The sequence below is a fragment of the Haliotis rufescens genome, unplaced genomic scaffold (genome assembly GCF_023055435.1).
Source record: "Haliotis rufescens isolate VD_foot unplaced genomic scaffold, xgHalRufe1.0.p SCAF_15, whole genome shotgun sequence".
Classification (NCBI taxonomy): domain Eukaryota; kingdom Metazoa; phylum Mollusca; class Gastropoda; order Lepetellida; family Haliotidae; genus Haliotis; species Haliotis rufescens.
In genome coordinates this window covers 33,908,620-33,931,840 of record NW_025963835.1, presented here as the reverse complement: position 1 = coordinate 33,931,840, position 23,221 = coordinate 33,908,620, and the positions used below count along the sequence as shown (strand labels likewise).

At 41.4% G+C, this 23,221-nt stretch overlaps 1 protein-coding gene across 1 annotated transcript; it reads left to right on the top strand.

Moving 5' to 3' along the window:
* Positions 1-2,855: 2,855 nt before the first annotated feature.
* Positions 2,856-11,057, top strand: LOC124151855. Its single transcript, XM_046524520.2, has 9 exons — positions 2,856-3,061; positions 5,170-5,280; positions 5,670-5,897; positions 6,444-6,621; positions 7,521-7,636; positions 8,168-8,324; positions 8,811-8,915; positions 9,622-9,640; positions 10,964-11,057. The coding sequence occupies exons 1-8, from the start codon at positions 2,878-2,880 to the stop codon at positions 9,626-9,628; spliced, it is 1,086 nt and encodes a 361-aa protein (XP_046380476.2). The 5' UTR covers positions 2,856-2,877; the 3' UTR covers positions 9,629-9,640; positions 10,964-11,057.
* The last annotated feature ends 12,164 nt before the right edge of the window (positions 11,058-23,221 follow it).

Genomic DNA, 23,221 nt, shown 5'->3' with positions numbered 1-23,221 from the left:
TAAGGTACAGGTATAGCCCACTGATATGAAATACTGACGTGAGATAGACCTGGGTAAGGGACAGGTATAGCCCACTGATATGAAATACTGACGTGAGGAAGACCTTGGTAAGGGACAGGCATTGCCCACTGATTTGAAACACTGACGTGAGATAGACCTTGGTAAGGTACAGGCATAGCTCACTGATAAGAAAGACTGACGTGTGATAGACCTGGGTAAGGGACAGGCATAGCTAACTGATATGAGATACTGACGTGAGATAGACCTGGGTAAGGTAAAGGTATAGCCCACTGATATGAAATACTGACGGGAGATAGACCTTGGTTAGGTACAGGCATAGCTCACTGATATGAAATACTGACGTGAGATAGAACTGGGTAAGGTACAGATATAGCCCACTGATATGAAATACTGACGTGAGATAGACCTGGGGAAGGGACAGGTATAGCCCACTGATACGAAATACTAACGTGAGATAGACCTGGGTAAGGTACAGGTATAGCCCACTGATATGAAATACTGACGTGATACAGACCTGGGTAAGGTACAGGTATAGCCCACTGATTTGAAACACTGACATCAGATATACCTGGTTAAGGTACAGATATAGCCCACTGATATGAAATACTGACGTGAGATAGACCTGGGCAAGGTACAGTCATAGCCTACTGATTTGAAATACTGACGTGAGATAGACATGAGTAAGGGACAGGCATAGCTCACTGATATGAAATACTCACGGGAGAAAGACCTGGGTAAGGTACACGTATAGCCCACTGAGATGAAACATTGACGTGAGATCGATCTGGGTAACGTACAGGCATAGCCCAATAATTTGAAACACTGACATGAGATAGACCTGGTTAAGTTACAGATATAGCCCACTAATATAAAATACTAACGTGAGATAGACCTTGGTAAGGTACAGGCATAGCTCACTGATATGAAATACTGACGTGAGATAGACCTTGGTAAGGTACAGGCATTGCCCACTGATATGAAATACTAACGTGAGATAGACCTTGGTAAGGTACAGGCATAGCTCACTGATATGAAATACTGACGTGAGATCGACCTGAGTAATGGACAGGTATAGCCCACTGATATGAAATACTGACGTTAGGTAGACCTGGGTAAGGTATAAGTGTAGATCACTTATATGAAATACTGACGTGATACAGACCTGGGTAAGGGACAGGTATAGCTCACTGATATGAAATACTGACGTATGATAGACCTGGGTAATGGACAGGCATAGCTCGGTTATGAAACACTGACGTGAGATAGACCTAGGTAAGGTACAGTTATAGCTCACTGATATGAAATACTGACGTGTGATCGAACTGGGCAAGGTACAGGTATAGCTCACTGATAAGAAATACTGACGTGCTAGAGACCTGGGTAAGGTAAGGTAGAGCTGTAGCCCACTGATATGAATTATTTCGTGAGACAGACCTGGGTAAGGGACAGGTATAGCCCACTGATATGAATTATTTCGTGAGACAGACCTGGGTAAGGGACAGGTATAGCCCACTGATATGAAATACTAACGTGAGATAGACCTGGGTAAGGTACAGGTATAGCTCACTGATATGAAATACTGACGTGAGATAGACCTGGTTAAGGTAGAGGTATAGCTCACTGATATGAAATACTTACGTGGGATAGAGGTGGGTAAGGGACAGGAAAAGCCCACTGATATGAAACACTGACGTGAGATAGACCTAGGTAAGGTACAGGTATATACACTGATATGAAACACTGATGTGAGATAGACCTGGGTAAGGTACAGGTATAGCCCACCGATTTGAAATACTGGCTCGTTGTTGACAAGTTATGTTTCATATTCTGTAAATGGAATGTTTACCTGAGATTAATTCTGGAATTACTGAACGTGGAAGGTAAAAGGTTTATTGAAAAGCTATAGTAAGCTTAAAACAAAGTCTGTCTTTCCATGAAAGGTAAAGACACTGTTCTTACCCCCATGCGCCTAAATAGCCTAGAAATGGAGTCGTCACCAACAGGAGCTGTTGGTTTATTGCTCGACGTGGGGTGAGGTCCAAGATAATTGCACATTATAGCACACTGAGATACCATGCTGCAGTTTAACATGAAAACCTCACTCAGACACAGTATACTGACTCCGAGCCGACCAGTCTGTTTTAGCCCCTCGCTGCCGAGTAGGGTATCAACAAGTACGATCTTTTAACGTTTTTTTCGGTATGACAAGGTCGGGGATCGAACCCCGAACCTTTCGCTCTCCGTGCGGACGCTCTACATCAAGGCCACGGAGGCGCTCTGCTCGACATGAAGGGGAACATGCTTAATCAGGTTCCACGTCCATGATTAGAATCTCGTTTCAAAATAAAGCTGCAATATTAAGCAATTAGTAAGTAAAAGATGTAGTGTTTGTAAATGTAGAGAATAATATAGAATACAAATGTGTGTTTGCGTGTTGGTTTTCGCGGCATTGGCATTATTCCTGCCATATCAAGGCGGGCGATGGCGAGAACTCTTCACGCTTCTCTTGTAGGGTATGAATAATCTAAATAGGATCATTTTCTGCCCTGAGATCAGAGACTTCTGAGTCTGGAATTCTGATACCCAATCCACTCTACACGAAGGTTGTATGGTGTCCTTCAACCAATTCAAAATATATGTCAAACAGACAAAACCTTAACCTTACCATATGTTTCAATTCGTAAAAATATGCTGGGGTTTGCACAAATCTTTGTCAGAATCAATTACATACAGCGTGGTATATATTACCGCGTGGGTGACGCACCTGGACACGTGACAGGTATCTACTGGTCCACGAGAATTTCGGTTGCCTATAATAACTCTTGAGGGTGAGGAGAAAAGTCAATCGGAATCAACATGATGATGTTCTACAACGGTCTCTTCATAGTTCTCCTGGCTGTCCTTGCGCCATCACTGGGATGTCTGCCTGAACCAGATGATCTCCCCGACAAGCTCGCTGGCCTCTTGACTCAACTAGAAACCGCGAAGGCTGATTTCCAAAGTATCTTTGATGTCACCGATGAACAGTGTCCATGTCAGAGTAAGTAAATGGCATTTTTGAAAAAGATCTATAAAGCATTAGAGAATTAATCTAATCTAAACCTACAACGTGATGTTTATTGCCGAGCCGACCTTAATGCCGAGCGCCAGACAGGGTAACAACAAGTACCATATTATAACGTCTTATGGAATGAAGCGGCCGGGGATCGAGCCCCCGGACCTATCGCTCTCCGGGCGGACTATCTACGACGAGACCACAAAGGCGGTCTGCATCTGATAGCTTTTCTTTAGTTCAACTCTAGTTTCTAGCTTCAGGAGCACTTGCTTGACAACGCTATAAGGATCTATACCGAAACGTCGCTTTTACAGTATTAAAGAAGTTGTTATCCATTAAATTGTGTCTACCTTGTCATCCGTCAACTTGTATCTCAGGATTCAGTATTTACATTTCAATCGCGTATGCGCAAAGTGACTGTTGAACTCTTGATCTAAACATTCTAAAAAAGTAGGGAATATTTGCAAAAAACAGCTGATTACAGAAATACAAAGAGGTATCGAGTGATGGCATTGCTTGGAAAAGGAAACGGAAGGATTAGCCTAATATGACAATCAAGAGAACATGTTGGCGGTGTATTGTAAGGGTGCAAACAACACGATGACAGTGGTGGGTAGTCTTTTAAAGCGACAAAACCCTTTCCTTAATCAAAAGAAGCATCTGCCAAACGCGGAACTCATTCTACAATTCCAACGTCATCGTGAGCATGTGTTTAAAAATCACTATCGAATAAAACTTCGATAAATGTCAAAGCTACGTCTCACACTAATTTTCAGTATCTTATAATATTGTATTGATAATGACAACAGTTATTTCAGTAGTTTGTGCCGGTTCACGATGGCTATCGACAAGGGCGATGCCATGTTTGTTTGTAAACACTGAAAGTAGTACCTACCTGACCTTTCATATTTACATCTCTATTCCTATATGACACAAACGCGTACCGTTGTCATCCGTTGGCTTATTCTGCGGAGAAACCCCCCCCTTAATATGATAAACCTAAAGATTAAGTTGAATTCTAGGCCAAAACGCCTATAAACAAATGCCACTTTGATCAGTTTTCCCTTAACTTTGCAGTGTGGGATGGTGGTGTACAAAATTAAAAAACAAATGTTTTCAAAAAAAGTGACAAAACCCTTTCCATAGTCGATTGTACAATTCCGAATGTTTATGAATAACTATCAAATAGTGATGATACCAGGTGTTCGCATAGTGTTGTGCTTATCTTGTCCCAGCGGTGGCACCCGTCTCAAGCACAGATAGTATGTAGTTCATTGAACCTGACTACACAAAAAATCCGGTATTTAAATTGGAAATGTTGGTAGCCTGATATTCGACAAACGGTGCGTCAAAACGCAACCATTGTCGATTTGCGATGTCTTAAACGGCATTGTTTTCACACTTGTTCACAATTGTCATGGAGGAACAGTAAAGCAAAATGCATGTGCAAGTTATGGCATTTGTAACTTGTGGTAGTGGTAGGACAGAATTCGTACACCAGCCAGTGCTGAGGAGAAGCAGGTGCGTGATTGCTGCCCGGTGCGGTCACACGAGTTCAGCGCAACCTTGTGACCTTATGTGACAATGAACAGTTTTCAGTGCCTTTGTACAACGACAACATGTGATTATCGAGCTCCAAAATTTCATATTTGTTCTATGATATTAAATTAAACATATCGACATAATTAGGTACAATACATTTATTTACTAAAAATCTACCTGTGCGTTTCTTTTTTTGAAGAGTGTATACTTTATTTTATCTTTAGTTTATATTATTCCATCAGCATTATGTAATTCATTCATTCGTGTGATGATGTCACAAAGAAACATAATTATTTGAGGTCATTGTGGAACCAATATGCCATTGCACATAAGAGAAGCACTGGACTTTTAAAGAGAACATGATGACATCTAACTTATTTAAAGCTGAACTGTTTACAATTGTAGATGTTTCCATACCTACAGGTGTGTTTAAGTTCCAAGTTCCAATACATGTACGGCTGATCACAGTATTGTATCGTCAAAAAACCGGGACAAACACAAAGTGATGGTTTTAAATAAATAACGACAGTTGATGTATATTTCTGTTTCAGCTCCCGGGGATTGCTTTGAAAGTGATCTCGAAGCCCTCAACACCACACTTTGCGATCTTATCAACAATCTCACAGCATTGATCGGGGATCAATCAACGGACTGTCCTGCACGTAAGTAGAGAAACGAACGAAAGGCAAAATCGGAGAGAGCGTTCATCTGAACCGGGTTAATGTTGACAAAAGAGACCAGATTGATCTATGAAAGGCCATGAAAATACTTTTAAGCTGACTGTCATAAAAACAATTGAACTGACAAATTCAGTATACTGGAGAAAACTAATTCCAGACAAGAAATCTTCAACCGTCTAGTTGAAATTCAGTCATATATACCTTTCACTTTATCAAGCTTTATGCTCGTATGATTTGTATTTCGTAATGCAACCCATGCTTGTCCCCGTAAAGATCAGGGTCAGAATAGGTCTTCAGCAACCCATGCTTGTCGCCGTGTAGATCAGGGTTACAAATTTCCCAGTCACAAGATTTACGCTGATGTTTTACAGTGGAAGGATGTGCCGCACTTGTTGGTGGATGCGATCGGACCGACATTGCTCAGGTTGACCCAGTTGGGACGATCCTGCCAAGTTTGGGTGTGTATTCTAATCTCAGAGCTCTTACAGTAAGCGGAGACAATGCATCAAGTTACAGCATATACAGCGTCTCCAGTCCGCCCCTCCGGATTGCTTGCGAGTCCAGGACCAAGGCTGGGAACACACCCAATCAACTACTCAGTAAGTCGTTACACCCTCATTACCTGGTTAATGTCCTGCCAGTAATACAGAAACGTCAACAATCAAACACTAAGAGGTTAAACCATAATGCGGAAACCAATCTAGAATTTTCACACCATTTTCATTTTCTTCTATGGATGGTTGAAGCTTCTTGTTATAGCAGTACGTGTATACAGGAAATGCCCCTAACTGAATCTTTCTTGAAGGTAACATAGTCAGGATAGTCAGGAATAAATAGAAATTCCTACATGTATGAACCTGAAATATTATTGCAGGTACGTTTTTTCCTAAAAAGAATAAAAATCACTTGGTAAACTACCAGTGATTAAGTCTGGATTTACGCCGCATTTGGCAATATTCCAGCAATAGCACGACAGGGGACTTGACACATTGTACCCATTTTGGGAATCGAACCTGGATCGTCGGCGTAACGAGCGAACTCTTTAACAACTAGTCTACCCCGCCGCCCGTTAAACTACAAATGTTGACTGTATGCTTCCATATTACACTATTATATTTGTGCATTATATGTTTGTCTCTGTCTAGACGAAGATCTTGGAAGCGGTACTGGTATCGCTGTCTTGGATGATCTGCTGTATGTCGCCATTGATAATTATAACAACACGGGAATCGATCACCTTGCGTTCATTTCTACATCTGGCGGCACTTTGTCGCTTCTTATCGAGATTCCCTGCGAGGCTGGGAGAGTCAGAGCTTTTAATGGGTTGGTATCGCAGTTATGTTTCTGTATTTTACACAACATTACTGTTCATAACGGTCTAGTTCCTTAATTATTCAATTTAAGATTAATTATATGCAGTGTAGGTCAAGTGAGTGAGTTGGATTTAACGGTGCTCTGAACAGTATTCCAGTTATATTACGGCGTGTCTGCTTAATGTGGGAGGAAAGACCGAAGTGATGCGGGTCTCAGACGTTTACCACTTCGGTGAAACCCACGAGCACGGGTATGGTGCTGACAAACCTAGAAACATAATCGGGGCGAACCGGGATTCGAACCCAACAATCATAGGTTTCTGGCGTTCCCAAGGGACGCAACTCTGAACAGCAACTTGCGGCGCCTTAGACAACTGGATCAGCCGTTCACTAGTGATACAAGTGGGAAAGGAAATGTATTTATATTTTTCTCATACTCCTTTTCTCGGATTGGTTTATTTCTCTTGAAACATCCAAACCTGTCTTTTAAAACATAGAGCCTTATGGTTCGTGAGGCCCACTACAGTGAGTATCAGGCCCAGGGCACCAAGGCGAGGGCGATGTTATTTACCATATTTACCATCTCTGCTCGTGAATGTTCCTTATCTTAGTAAATAGATTGAGTAATGTTATTCAAGTTTTACATATTAACAGTTAAAAGTTCAAGCGAAAGCTTGGAAAAATTGCCAAGTATAGACCAGCAAAGTCAATGGCAACACCTGGTCAGATTGTTCAATATATACATCTGATAAGGTGCTTGACCTTATAAATATAAGACACCAAGCACATTGGTGGGTGATGTTTCAAAACAAAAACGTCTGAAGTATCCTCAAATGAAATTTGGCATACGTTTGTCAGGCAAATAAACAATACTCCATGTTGAATGTAAGCAGTCATCTTCTCTTTAAGGCGAGTGTACTTCAGCGACTGCAAGGAGATCAAGTGCGTCAACGAGACAGGTGGAGATTTGCAGGTCAAACTGAAGTTTTCAATGGACATTACATCGTTTGACGTCATTGACGATAGTACGTATAACAAAACATATACCACGTACAGTGGAACATATACCCCAACCTTCTTTGTTTGTTTGTTGTTTAACGCCGCACTCAGCAATATTCAAGCCATATGACGGCGGTCTGTAAATAATCGAGTCTGGACCAGACAACCCAGTGATTGACCTCGATCCACGCAATTGGGATACGATGACATGCATCAACCAAGTCATCGAGCCTGACCACCCGATCCCGTTAGTCGCCTCTTACAATACGCATAGTCACTTTTACAGCAAACATGGGTTGCTGAAGACCTATTAAGACTCAACAGTGTCTGGTCCAGGCTCGGAGTATTAACAGCACGCCGTCATGTAGCTGGAACATTGCTTAGTGTGGCCTAAAACAACAAACAAACAAACAAAACTTTCATTTGAAATTGTGTTGAGAAAAGGGGTAAGCGGCAAATCCATGCTGAGATGACTAGCTATATCTACAACATGTTCCATGTCATTCTTTGTAATGAAGCGGTGATTAACGCAAAATTTGATTTGTTTTCATCGACAGACAGGATCGTGTTCATTGATCCTGCTGGTGGTTTGTGGATCTACGACATTGCGACCAACTGTTTCAAGCTGCTGCACTGCAAAACGAGCCCACCATACGGGGACGTCAAGATCAACCGCTGTTCTTCTTTGATATACGTGGCCTACTCTGGTGTCAGGTCAGTGTAAGGAAAGAGTGAGTCAGCGAGTGAGTATGGTTTTACGCCGCTTTCAGCACTATTCCAGCAATATCACGGCGGGGGACACCAGAAATGGGCTTCACACATTGTACCCATGTCGGGAATCGAACCCGGGTCTTCGGTGTGACAAGTGATCACTTTAACCACTAGGCTACCCGACCGCCCCTCAATGAAATGAAGAACAATGCTACATTGTGTACAGAAACAAACGAATTACTTACATATCTGGTCGGATACAGTCACCAAAATCCTGTTATGACATATCATGATACTTTTTGGTTTGATCATCGAAAATAAAGCCAAATCATTCAAGTTCTCTTCCAGACCATCCGACTAACTAGGATGTCTTTGTGGTTTCAACCGGTTACCCATTGAGTTCCTAAGATCTGTTATGCCAAACCCCATTTAATCTTGGATGGGAAATGATTACGATGGTTGTAACAGACATGTTTTATCTTCTTTAAGCGATCTCGACATTTTCAACGCCACATCCTTGGAGTCGACGGGCACTCTGGAGTACACCACGTCCAACCCAGATACTTGTCCGCGTCTCGGATTCGAACCAGACTGGTAAGTTAAATCACAACAGCAACATCACATAGCCCAGGAGACATGTCAAAACATGGAACACGGCACAACAGGATATACCATTCTTATACCATTTTCAGAAAGTTACAAACCCAGTTAATTATTAATCCTATGTACATCACAGAACTACGAGTAGACATCATGGTAACCAAGCGCAGGACCTGTTGACGGAAAACAAATGAATATGTGAACAGTTTTGTTCCAGTTTAAGGAAGATGTAGTCCAAATCCTCTTATTTTTATTCAGCCATAGTCGTGTTTTAAGTTGATTTGATCCGTTGTGGAATGTATCGCTCAGTGTCCATACCTCTTGCTTTGTTATAGCCTTCCAAATACCAACATATACCGACACCCGTGAAAATCGGGGTTAGAATAGGTCTTCAGCAAGCCATGCTTGTCCCCGTGAAGATCAGGGTCAGAATAGGTCTTCAGCAACCCATGCTTGTCGCAGTGTAGATCAGGGTTAGAATAGGTCTTCAGAAACCCATGCTTGTCGTAAGAGGCGACTAACAGAATCTGCTGGTCGGGCTCGCTATGCCAATTGCTTGGATCGATGCTCACGATGCCAATCACTGGATTGTCTGGTCCAGACTCCTTTGTTCATAGCTCGAATGTTGCTGAGTGCGGCGTTAAACAACAAAAAACCATTGAAGTGATACATATAATAAACAAGTTTTTGTCTTTTTCAGCCCATAATTGGCAGAGTGGGTAAGATTTTATCGTTAGAATCATACAAGTGTCACAGGTTCGTGTCATTATTTGATAGGGGAATAAGTTTCAATTATATGACCTTTAATCATCATAGTAGATGTATTAACCAAGCGAGTATTGAGTTGTAGCACCCGTGATAACCCTGGTAGGAATAGGTCTTCAGCAACTCATGATTGTCTCCGTGTGGATCAGGGTAAGAATAGGTCTTCAGCAACTCATGATTGTCTCCGTGTAGATCAGGGTAAGAATAGGTCTTCAGAAACTCATGATTGTCTCCGTGTAGATCAGGGTAAGAATAGGTCTTCAGCAACTCATGATTGTCTCCGTGTAGATCAGGGTAAGAATAGGTCCTAGAAACTCATGATTGTCTCCGTGTAGATCAGGGTAAGAATAGGTCTTCAGCAACTCATGATTGTCTCCGTGTAGATCAGGGTAGGAATAGGTATTCAGCAACTCATGATTGTCTCCGTGTAGATCAGGGTAAGAATAGGTCTTCAGCAACTCATGATTGTCGTAAGAGGCGACTGCGCTTGTCGTAGGAGGCGACTAACGGGATCAGGTGGTCAAGCTTGCTGACTTGGTACATGCATGGCATCGTATCCCAAGTGTGTGGATCGATGCTCATGATATCAATCACTGGAATGTCTGGTCAGGAAACGATTATTTACAGACCGCCGTTATAAAGTTGCAATGATGCTGAGCGCGACCTTAAACAACAACAAATAATCGAAAGAACAAACAAACAAACATATTTCTGAATGATCGAATGCCTTTAGTATGGAATCTATTTTCATAATGTTAATAGTGTCCATTATAGTACTTTTATATTTGGGCACGAGATATATCCGGCGTTAAACAGCAAACAGACTAACAATTAATGTGTAGATGGCAGAGTTCAAAATCAGATAAGGGGCGATGGGGAAGCCTTGTGGTTAAAGCGTTTGCCCGTCGAAGGCCCGGGTTTGATTCCCCACATGGGTACAATCTGTGAAGTCAATTTCTGGTGTCCCTCGCCGTTATATTGTTGGTATATTGCTTAAAGCGGCGTAAAACCATACTCACTCACTCAGTTAAGATAAACAGATCATACAACTCTCAAGATGTTTTTCGTGTATTTACATGTATTTCTTTTACATACATTTCTTGTTTTAACCTTTTCTGAAAACAGAATATGGTTGCAAAAATATTATTTCGAATACACAGTTTCACGAGGAACAGGCAGACACAAAAGTGAAAGTGAAACCATGGAGACTAAACAGTCTGTACAGGAAGTAACCGGATTGTCAGGATAATGACTTTACCATATACTTCTCATTTCAGGGAGACAGACCGCCACTGCGTGTTGAAAAGCAAGCAATAAAATGTGTAGAAGGCATTGAGTCAAATCTGTATTCAATAAACCTTTTGAACACGATTCATGTGTATTGTGATTTTTTTATGAACTAGTCTAATAGGAAATTATATTTTACATTTGATTACAAAGTATGAAACTTATTAATCAATTTGTGCAAGACCTCACGTCAGAGAGTGAGAGAGAGAGAGAGAGGGGGAGAGAGAGGGAGAGAGAGGGAGAGGGAGAGAGAGGGAGAGGGAGAGAGAGAGAGGGAGAGAGGGAGAGAGAGAGGGAGGGAGAGAGATGGAGAGAGAGGGAGAGAGAGAGGGAGAGAGAGAGGGAGAGAGAGGGAGAGGGAGAGAGAGGGAGAGGGCGGGAGAGAGAGAGAGGGAGAGAGGGAGAGAGAGAGAGAGAGAGATTGCTGAATTGGTATCAGGATAGTTTTATTCCCACACTGAAAGGCCTCAGGCTCATAGTTCAATTCTGCTTTCGGGAGTGGTTACAGATCCGTTTAACAGGTCATATTAATTAATTAATTAATTAACATAGCATGATAAATGAACATTGATAGATGTTTTAGAGTATAAATTGATCGATATAATTTTTGGTTGAGTGGGCTGTACATAAAAAGGCAGATCAATATATTTTCTTCTTAGGTGGTCGTATTTGGGACAAACAAACAGAAAATGAAACTCATCTTCAATCACATTTAAACCACATTGCTCACATCTTCTCCATTCTCTAGCTCTGTTTCTATGTCTGCCTACTTCGATGTTAACTCTATGAGAGCTGCATCTAAATTGTGCTAAACCTATTCTAAAACTGATATCAAACAAATACTATTCTGGGGAAATAGTTGTCTTAAAAAACTTGTCATAATTGCATTTTTCTGAATTTAAAACATGCGATGACCATTTTTGTAAGTATATATCCTTAACTCTTTGGCGTATAGATACTAAAAACGAATCTGGATTGTTTGGTACACACTGATGATGCCAAACATACCCATAGCCGCATTCATTTAATAAAGACTTTACATCATATACCCAATTGCGAATTCCATGTTTTTCATACAATAACATCGCATTTTAACATTTCTTATCTATCAGTAGGCATCTTAAGAATCTTGAACCAATACTTGAAAATTCCAACATGTTGAAAAATATGTAAAGTGGTACACGCCCACATTCACCATATACCATAACACTCGATGTACAGTTCTTTACGCCAAGGAATCGTTTACAAGTATATAGATGGGCCAGTTCAATAGTTATGCATTCAGTATGACCTCAGACCTCTGCTCCATATAAAAGAATTGGAGTAATTTGTGTATCAAATATTTTAAAAAAAAAGTTTTATATGAAAGATCAGTGAAAGTTGTAAACTGTGTAAGATTGCCATGAGTATCTTTTTTGCCTGCATTGCTGCATTACTGGTGTGGTAATTCCAGATTGTCTGTCTGTGAAGGTTACCCCCCAGATTTTACAAGAAGTGACAATTTGTAATGGTTGTGAGTTGAAGAACCATTTCCCATACTTATTTCCCATTTTAATAAACCAACACTTTCGTTTTCTCAATGTTCACTTGGAGTTTACATTTAGAAAAGTGCAGCTCCATTTGATCTTTCAAATTCTGGAAACTTTTTAAAGTTCTAGAGAACAGAACGATATCAGCAAAAAGCAACAGAAATATATTAACAATATCTGGATGCACCTGTATGCAATCCGTACAGTTATCCATAATTTGCGTAGCTAGGTTTTTTAATAAAAAAAAAAAGACAACAGGAAGGGGCTAAGAATACAGCCTTGGCATACACCAATGTAACATGTGAAGACATCAGAATATATTCCCCGATTTTTAACACATGACTTTACATTTTAATAAATATTGCATAATAATTTTCCCATTTTGATACTCACACCATTTGACAGAAACAATGACCACATTATATTTTTGTTTACAGAATCACATGCCTTTTTGAAATCTAAAAAAATTGCATAAAATTTTCCATCTTTTCTCTGCATGTATTTGTGAATAATCGCATTAATTATGAAAATATTATCCGTGGCTGAGTACCCTTGTTATTCCGAAATTTTATCTAATGAATCTGGCCAAAAGGTGAGCCTTTCATTGATAATAGAAACAAATATTTTGCTAAAAACAATCAGGAGGGTAATTCCTCGATAGTTGTTTGTGTCGGTACGTGATCCTGATTTATGTAGTGGAATAATCACACCGATAGTCCACTCTTTGGGGAAATAAAAATCATATTAAACAGTAGTTCAAGGCATGGGAGTAGAATACTGACAGAATGTTTAAAAAACTCTGGAATTGAACCATCTATCCCGGAACTCTTGCTGTTTTTCAAATCATAGATAGTTTTTTGAATTTCCTCTCTTGTAATTGTAGCAGTTATGTCATTGTCACATCTTTCCTGATCTGAAAATTCAAAGTTGGTATGATCCCTATCACCATTACCACTAAACATATTTTAATAATCATACCATTTATCAATTTCAATATTAATTTTAAACTCATAATGCGGAGTTAGCTATCCGAGGGTTGTCCAAAGTTCTTACGACGACTTCATGTTATCTTCCAAATATTATTTTTTTCTTTTCAAAATATAAGCTTCTTTTCCCTGCACGTGGTTTTGTAAAGATTTCTAATTCTTGTATATTCCTTTAACGACTGCCAATCTTTAAGTCTTCTGAATCTATTGAGGCATGTACATGTCTCTTTTTTTAGTAACTGACATTCCTAGTCAAGTTATGGTTGTGTTTTGTTATCCATATGAACTACTTTCTTTATTTCGTCCCCAGCACAGGAGAGTGCCTCTCTAATAAACTCGATACTTTCATCAATATTTGTGAATACGGCATCAACTGCTTTTTCAACAGGTGATACAAACTTGTCTGAAGATAAGTTACAAATAAATATTTCTTCTTTATCAATTCTCCATTCAAATCTAAATGTACTTGTACAATTCATATCATGACAACCATCGATGTCTGAGTGAAGCGTACACGTACGTACAGACATCGCTAATGGAATATGTTGCGACTCGTAACGTGTGTCTATGTCGAATGTTTTACTGAGGTCAAACATATGTACGGTGGAGATAATATAGTCATTTACGCTTGCCCCTGCACTACTAATGAATGTATAGTCCCCAATACCAGCGTCACTGCCACAACGACCATTCATAATATGAATATTTAAGACAGAGCATAGGTTCAACAAGCATTTACCAAACTTATTCAAAATAGTATCAGCAGAGTATCTCTGTAAATCAAAAAGATCTATCAAGAAATCCCAAGACGAGTTATCACTACCTTTAAGATGATCCTAAATGCCGTCTCCACAAAGTCGGGTTCTGTCCCTGTTCTGGAGTTAAAATCTCCCTCCAAAATACATGAAACGTCATCGATCTGTTTTAAAATATCCAGGAGCTCGTCTTGGAACAACAGTACACCATTTCTATAGGTAGCACGTTTATCATAATAGGTTGAGCCTTCTGGGTGTATATACGTACAACAGTAAAGCACATTTGTTTCAGTACCAAACAGTAATTTATCTAATAGAATGTTAATACCACTTTCTTTCACCCAAGTCCGTTTAATATATTTTTTCAGCTGTTTTCTAACCATTACTATGATACCGCCAGAGAGTATCCCTGCTTTTGCTAACTTATCACCTGGTCTATTATAATATAAATAATCAGCCAACTTGTTCTGGAAGTCTAACTTCTGAATCCACGTCTCTGTGAGGCCTACAATGTCAAATGAATGTAAATATGAAACAAAGTCACAGTCTTCTAATTTGGACTTCAATCCAGATATATTCCAAACTAAGAGTTTTATTGTAGGAGAGTCTTCACTTTTTTAAATCCTCTGAGTCTTGGTATGGGCCCCGGCCACACCCCTAGGTAGTGCAGTCCTGCTGGCTGCCCCTAGAGCTGGTAGCCTGACTGCGGGTAGTGGGGCGCGAACTCCCCTCATTCCTGGGTGAATTGTTGATTCTGTCAGAGACCCCACCTCTTCTCCCATCCGAGACATTGATTGAGGCATCCGTAACCTATTTGGGTGCTGACACAATTATGCTAACTTTATAAAACATAATGTTTGGATTGGTCTTCATTTTCTTTAATTCTTGCCTCTGGTTCAAAGTTAAGCCATTGGAGATGCCATTTCCCTTTGACCTAAGGGAATCTCTCAAACTTAGAGACTTCATCTTATCCTCCCAGGGCACAAGTTTAGCGATCACAGGGCGTGGTCTATCCGTCTTACGTTGTCCTATTCTATGTGCCCGCTCAATGTCTCTTCGAACAAACAGATCTATATGAATGGCTTCCTTGGCATAGTTCAACACTTCCAAAGTTTTGTTTTTGCAGATTGCATTGCATTCGCTCGGTCCCTCTGGAATACAATACAAAATGATATTATTTCTTCGAACCCTACTCTCTGGATTCTCTAGACGTGTATCAACATTGTCCAAGTCATAATATACATCGTCTAGTTTTTGACAGACCGCATCCACATCAAGCCCAATAATATCTTGTTCTCTCTTGTTCGTACTCACTTGATTTCGTAAATCTGTGACGTCACACCGTAATGTTTGTAATTCTTCTTTCACTGAACCAATTTCCTTTAATAGTTCGTCTGCAAATGCCCTGACCCATCCCACCTCTTGGACACTCATCCCACCTCTTGGACTCTCATCCCACCACTTGGACACTCATCCCACCTCTTGGACACTCATCCCACCTCTTGCACTCTCATCCCACCTCTTGGACACCCATCCCACATCTTGGACACCCATCTCACCTCGTGGACACTTATCCCACCTTTTGGACATCCATCCTATCTCTTTGACACCCATCCCATCCCGTGGACACCCATCTCACCTCGTGGACACTCATCCCACCCCGTGGACACTCATACCACACCGTGGACACTCATCCCACCCCATGGACACTCATCCCACCCCGTGAACACTCATACCACCCCGTGGACACTCATCCCAACTCGTTGACACTCATACCACCTCGAAGACACTCATCCCATCTCGTGTACACTCATCCCACCCCGTGGACACACATACCACCTCATGGACACTCATCCCATCTCGTATACACTCATCCCTAGTCCTTGACACTTATCCCACCTCGTGGAGAATGATTCCACCTTTTAGACACTTATCCCACCTCGTGGACACTCATCCCAAACCGTGGACTCTCATACCACCTCGAGGACACTTACCTCCCTTGACATACGGGTGTGTTTCAAATTCAGAGAGGAAACTAATTTGAAAAAAAATCAACTTTGTGGTGTAGATATACATCAAGAAGAACATCCAGCACTATGGGAATATCTGTAGAAGCACGGAGAGTTCGGATCGGCATGTTTGTGCACCCAAGAGGTCACAGGCAAGTAGAAAAGATTTTCCCCTACACCCCTGTGTCAGACTGGACGGGGGGCACAACAATGGCGTACAGGATTGTGTTGTGTACAACTGCTCTTGTCACAATATGGACTGTGGGATCGATCACTGCATCATCTATGGAATATGCGATGTCTACACGAAGTTAGGAGACACCCGTTTGTTTCACTGCTACTGGTTGCCGGTGACATAGAATTGAACCCGGGACCTACTGTTGGGGACTTCGCCGGATAGGAATCAGCCATTATTAATTAGATTAAGGAATCTGAAGACAGGCTATCAAGAGACATACGATCTTTGAGAGAAGAAGTTCATTCGATCAAGGCAGGAGTATGTGAACTGAGAACAGAAGTCAGTGTGAACAGAGAAGAACAGGTTATTCTCAGACTAGATGTTGACGAAGTATCCAACAAAGTAGATGAACTGTATTACTGGTCTGACAGTATTAGAGACCTAGAGTCTAGAGTAGAACATCAGGAAAGACAGAGCAGACGGAATAATTTGATTGTATATGGGGTACCAGAGGGAGTAGAAGAATCTTATAAAGTGTGCAAGGAAAAGATACTAGACATTTTTAATAGAGCCAGAAATAAGAATCCTACATATGGGGAACTTGCTGATAGAGACATAGAACGTGCACACAGGATATCCAGCAAAATAACAAATAAACCCCGCCCTCTTATAGTGAAAATGGCACACTGGGATGATAAAATCCAAACACTTGGATTCAGGGATACCCTGAGAGAAGTGGTATATGGTGTGGCTAATGACTTAACATATTTCCAGCGACAAGAGCTAGGCGGGTTACGACGTGAAAATCCAGATAAGAGGTTTTTTTATAAAGGAGGCAAACTTGTCGAGGATGTGAAGAAGGATAGTGAGATGAGAGATAGCCAAGAGACACCAGAGAGAACTACAGCACACAGACGGGAGAGAAGGGATAGCCAGAACATCAGAACATCACCCTCACAAGGACATGGACGGGGAGGTTCACACACAGGACCACGACTTCTGAGTTCTCGCGCTAAGGCCTGGGACAGGACAGCAACCCACTAGGGGTGCGACGAGACCGAGCGTGATTGTAGGACGCCTCATGTAGATACGACAGATGATGTCGATGATTGTACATTTAAAAATAGAACATTTGTTTTCTGGAATGTATCAGGACTTAATTCTAAATTAACTGATCAGGACTTTACCGATTATTTAAACTCATTTGACTTCATCGGCATAACAGAAACATGGATGAAAGATATAGACATAAGTTTGATATTTCCAGGATTCAAGCTATGGATCAAAGAAGCTGAAAAGATTTCCAACTTTGGTAGACTTTCTGGTGGTATTGCCATATTAGTTAGACAGCAACTTGTTAAATGGTCTAAAGTTTACGACAGTGGCATTTTCATGCTGTTAGATAAAACCGTATTTGGATTTTAAAAAGATTTGCTATATTCATGTGTCTATGCTCACCCTGAATGTTCGACTTGGTACACAAACCCTTTGAGGCAATGCAAAAATGGTATACAAATATTACAAAATGACTTACTTGATACACTAGCACATTGTGATGATGTTTATTTGATGATTGGGGGAGACTTGAATGCCAGAACTAGCACTGAATCTGATTTTGTAGAAGATGATATCCTTGAATATCTCGAGGGTCATGATAAGAGTGTATGGGGATTTCTGTTAGACAATTTCAGCTTAAAAAGATTTTCTGTGGATTTATCTTTGAATAATTTTGGTAAGAGCTTACTAGATTTATGCAGTATACTAATATACATATTATGAATGGAAGGTGCGGGTCAGACGCCGGGGTGGGAAATTTTACTTTTATAGGAAATCAGGGTGCGAGTGCGGTGGATTATGTTATTGCCTCGTCCGAGTTGTTTGATATGTGCCATAGCTTTGACATACCGTCTCGAGCCGAGTCATCACACCTTCCTGTCACGACTAGTTTACGTACGCTTCTAGTAAATGACCCTATGCCACTCAATACACGTAACAATGCTTCCTTCAAATTTGTGTGGGTCGAACAGAAGGCTGAAGAGTTTAGAATAAACCTTATTTCCGGGACTGCGAATGATTTACTGGAGAAGGCTGTAGATGTAGCATTTATTAATGTTGAAGAAAGTATTGGGTATATCACTGAAGCTGTTATTATTGCTGTATCAGATATGAAGAAAATGAATAAGGACTGTAAATATGATCAACAATGGTTTGATAGCGAATGCCAGCTACTTAAAAAGGAACGATGTAGACGTTTAAATAATGTTAGAAAGAATAAGGATAGAGGATCACTAACCGACTATAATAGAGTAAGAAATCAGTACAACGATGTTTGTAGGGAAAAAAAGACAGAATATTTCGAACAAAAACAGAAACTGTTGGAATCATGATCAAGCATAGATAATTCTAAAACATTTTGGTCATCGCTTAAAGCCATTAAACCAAATAGATATTGCAAAAATGACATTGATATTCAAGCCTGGTTTGAGCATTTCCAGGAACTGTTTTCAGTTCCATTTAGCCATGACAATAACAATTTATTTGACATGGAATTCATGGAAGATAAAGTTGACAGTGTAACAGATGATATTCTTGAATGTCCAATATCTAGAGAGGAAATTATTGACAGCATATCCAACCTTAAAGATAATGAGGCATCTGGAAATGATAATGTGATAGCAGAGTTTTTTAAACATTCCTCAGATATTTTAATACCATATTTGGAACTAATTTTTAATATCCTTTTAGAGAGATCATATTTTCCAGATAATTGGACAGTTGGCATCATTGTTCCTCTTCACAAACAGGGCGCAACCAGCGATGTTAATAATTACAGAGGCATAACTCACCTTAGTACATCCAGTAAAATATTTACTTCAATTATTAATAAGAGACTGGGCGGATTCTTTGGATAAGATAAGTGAGTCACAAGCAGGTTTTAGAAAAGGATACTCCACCACTGACAATGCTTTTATCCTTTATTCTATAATTCAGAGATATCTATCAGTGAAACGAGGGAAGCTGTATGCTGTATTCGTAGATTTTGCAAAAGCTTTTGACTCTGTGAAAAGGGATAAATTGTGGTCACTCTTTCAAAGACATGGGCTAAGTAGCAAAATTGGAAAGTTATTATGCTCTCTATATAAAAATGTGAAGGTGTGTGTCCGGAACAATGGCGCTATATCGGATACTTTTGTAAGTAGCAGGGGTGTCCGACAAGGGTGTATATTAAGTTCCTTCTTATTTTCCTTTTTCATAAATGATTTGGCATATCAAATCCAAAAAAAAATTGCACTGATGGAATACAACTGCACCCCGAAACTATTAAATTATTTCTGCTTCTTTTCGCTGACGATATAGACATGTTCTCGAGCACAATACCTGGCCTGCAAAAGCAAATACATGTATTAGAGAGTTATTGTGACGAGTCAAAACTTACTGTAAATATGGATAAAACCAAAGTTGTAGTTTTTAAAAATGGTGGTAACATATACAGAAAAGAAAAATGGTTTTACAGAAGGAAGCCTGTAGAAGTTGTTCCATTTTATAAATACTTAGGCTTGTGTTTTACAAGTAGATTAACTTGGTCAAGGAATGCACATAACATTTCATTGCAAGCCAAGAAAATTTTGTAGGCATATTAAAAAGTCTTAATGTTACATATGATGCTTATTTTAAAATATTTGATACAAAAATAAGCCCGATGCTATTGTATGGATCAGAAATTTGGGGCCTAGAACATTTGGATGTTATTGAGAAAAATCATTTATATGCATGTAAACGGTTCTTGGGGGTAAAATCTTGCACAGAAAACTCAAGGGTATATGGTGAATGCGGACGGTTTCCCATGTATATCAATAGTTATTTAAAGGTTATTAAATACTGGGTCAAGCTATTAAATATGCCATCTTCAAGATGCTTCCTTACGACAGCCACGGGAAACAAAATTGGGCATCAAAAATTAAAAACATGTTATACGAATGTGGATATGGTTATATTTGGTAACAGCAACATGTAGATATGCCACAACATTTCTTCTCCCGTTTGACACAGACTTTAAAAGATATGTACATTCAAAAATGGCATTGTTCTTTGTCCAGTTCTAGAAAAGCAAACTACTACACTACATTTAAGACTACTATTATACTAGAACCTATCTATTAAGTGTAAATTTACATAAGTTTAGAACAGCTCTTTCTCGATTCCGTTGTGGCTCACATGATCTATTTATTGAAACAGGCAGATATGAAGGTATTGCAAGAGAACACAGACTTTGTAGGATTTGTAAAACTGATTGTACTGAAGATGAATATCTCTTTTTATGTGCATGTCCAGTGTATGAAGGTTTAAGAGCAAAATATCTAAATAACTATTTCTACCGCAACCCAAACGGTAACAAATTTTGTAAATTAATGACTTGTGATTGTACAGAAACTATTAGAAATCTATCAATGTTCACTTATCATGCCATGAAACTAAGCAAATGTATGAATTTGTAACACACCCCACACATTGTACTATAGGCCTTTGGCCTCAGAAGTACCATGAATAAAGATTCATTGATTGATTGATAGACACTCATCCCACCTCGTGGACACTCATCCCGTCTCGTGTACACTCATCCCTACTCGTTTACACTTTTCCCACCTCGTGGACAATCATCCCACCTCTTAGACACTCATCCCACCTCGTGGACACTTATCCCACCTCGTGGAAACTCATCCCATTCCCTCGACACTCAACCCATCTCTTGAACACTCATCGTGCATAGTTATCCCACCTCGTGGACACTTATCCCACCTCGTGGACAAGCATCCCACCTTATGGACACTCATCCCACCGCGTGGACACTCATCCAATCCTATGGACACTCATCCCATCTCGTGTACACCCATCCCTACTCGTGGACTCTCACCCCACCCCGTGGACACTCATCCAACCTCATGGACACTCATCCCACCGCGTGGACACTTATCCCACCTCGTGGACAAGCATCCCACCTCGTGGACACTCATTCCACCCCGTTTGAAACTCATCCCATCCCATGGACACTGATCCCAAACCGTGGACACTCATACCACCTCGAGGACACTCATCCCATCTCGTGTACACTCATACCTACTCCTTGACACTTATCCCACCTCGTGGATACTCATCCCATCTCGTGGACACTCATCCCTACTCGTGGACTCTCACCCCACCCCGTGGACACTCATCCAACCTCATGGACACTCATCCCACCGCGTGGACACTCATCCAATCCCATGGACATTCATCCCATCTCGTGTACACCCATCCCTACTCGTGGACTCTCATCCCACCCCGTGGAGGCTCATCCAACCTCGTGGAAGCTCATCCCACCTCATGGATACTCATCCCATCTCGTGGATACTTATCCCACCTCGTGGACACTCATCCCTCTCCGTGGACTCTCATCCCACCACGTGGACACGTATCCCACCCCGTGGACACTCACCCCACCTCGTGGACACTCATCCCACCCCGTTTGACGCTCATCCCAACCCATGGACACACATCCCAAACCGTGGACACTCATACCACCTCGAGGACGCTCATCCCATCTCGTGTACACTCATGCCTACTCGGTGACACTTATCCCACCTCGTGAACACTCATCCCACTCCGTGGACTCTCATCCCATCACGTGCACACTTATCCCACCCCGTTGACACTCATCCCACCTCGTGGACACTCATCCCACCCCGATTGACACTCATCCCAACCCATGGACACTCATCCCAAAACATGGACACTCATACCACATCGAGGGCACTCATCCCATCTCGTGTACACTCATGCCCACTCGTTGACACTTATGCCACCTCGTGGACACTCATCCCGTCTCGTGGACACTCATCAGTGGACACTCATTAAACGAGGCAAATCATCCCTACTCCTGGACGCTCATCCAACCTCTTGGACACTTATTCCACCTCGTGGACACACATCCCATCTCGTGGACGCTCATCCCACCCCGTGGACACTGATCCCACCCCGTTGACACTTATCCCATCTCGTGGACACTGATCCCACCCCGTTTGACACTCATCCCAACCCATGGACACTCATCCCAAACCATGGACACGCTTACCACCTCGAGGACGCTCATCCCATCTCGTGTACACACATGCCTACTCGTTGACACTTATCCCACCTCGTGGACACTCATCCCATCTTGTGGACACTCATCCCCACTCGTGGACTCTCATCCCACACCGTGGACGCTCATACTACCTTGTGGACGCTCATCCCACCTCGTGGACACTCATCCCACTCCGTGGACTCTCATCCCATCACGTGGACACTTATCCCACCCTGTTGACACTCATCCCACCTCGTGGACCCTCATCCCACCCCGTTTGACACTCATCCCAACCCATGGACACTCATCCCAAACCGTGGACACTCATACCAGCTCGAGGACACTCATCCCATCTCGTGTACACTCATGCCCACTCGTTGACACTTATGCCACCTTGTGGACACTCATCCCATCTCGTGGACACTCATCAGTGGACACTCATTCAACATGGCCACTCATCCTTACTCCTAGACACTCATCACACCTCATGGACACTTATCCCACCTCGTGGACAAGCATCCCACCTCGTGGACACTCATTCCACCCCGTTTGAAACTCATCCCATCCCATGGACACTGATCCCAAACCGTGGACACTCATACCACCTCGAGGACACTCATCCCATCTCGTGTACACTCATACCTACTCCTTGACACTTATCCCACCTCGTGGATACTCATCCCATCTCGTG